The sequence below is a fragment of the Eimeria mitis genome, genomic scaffold (genome assembly GCF_000499745.2).
Source record: "Eimeria mitis Houghton genomic scaffold, Emh_scaff7486, whole genome shotgun sequence".
Lineage (NCBI taxonomy): Eukaryota > Apicomplexa > Conoidasida > Eucoccidiorida > Eimeriidae > Eimeria > Eimeria mitis.
In genome coordinates, this window is record NW_013575479.1 from 1 (window position 1) to 715 (window position 715).

A 715-nucleotide genomic window follows, 5' to 3' on the forward strand; every position below is an offset into this window, starting at 1 on the left:
GCTCTGATGCCGCGCGCAAACCACTGACGGCAAAGCGCAAACACAAATGAAGTTTCAGAGATTCTGTATGCTACTATATAATATATAGTCGCCAAGTCACTACAATCAAGGCAGAAGGGAAGGAATCGCACAGATTGCCCAGTCCTTCTGAGGTCGTGTACAGAGGTGCCACCTACTGAGCTGGGTCGGTTTCACACGATCCTTCTGCGTTGCGCCGCTGACGGGAAATTTCCCCTTCCCGCCGCCGTAGATACTGCATCCTCAGTTGCTCTTCAGAGCAGCTCAGGCGGCGAAGTGGGCTGCAGTAGCAAGACAAGGATACGGAATACCACAATCAGTCCACGAAGTGAAAGAGTTATATGAGACTTGGTCCAGCAATGTCCTTCTGCTCTGTCGCCTAGTATGTTGCTACACGCTAGGGGAAAAACAGCCGAGTTCGCCCACCCGATGAGTTTCATTGAAGGAGACAGCTGCGCATGCTGCCCCAACTGCCGCAACATTGTCTTCACGCAGCTGCTGCGGGCTTCCTTCATCTGAGCGATACATCAGAAAGCAGATGTATGCGCAATTGCAAGCAGCTATATTCCCCTCTTCATAAACAACGAGGTGTCCAGATCTGCAACTGCAACTAAACCGATCGAGCTCTATATCATATTACCTGCATCTCCAGGAAGTCGAGCAAAGGCATGCCGCAGCAACCGCTGGCTCGTAGGGA

At 51.6% G+C, this 715-nt stretch overlaps 1 protein-coding gene across 1 annotated transcript in view; it reads right to left on the bottom strand.

Moving 5' to 3' along the window:
* Positions 1-172: 172 nt before the first annotated feature.
* EMH_0091630 (uncharacterized protein) overlaps positions 173-715 on the bottom strand; it is a gene marked incomplete at both ends in the record, with an annotated part of 1,817 nt that continues 1,274 nt past the window's right edge. The window contains 2 exons of the mRNA XM_013501752.1: positions 173-299; positions 445-533. Coding sequence (XP_013357206.1) covers positions 173-299; positions 445-533 — 216 coding nt within the window. The remainder of the gene's footprint in view (positions 300-444; positions 534-715) is intronic.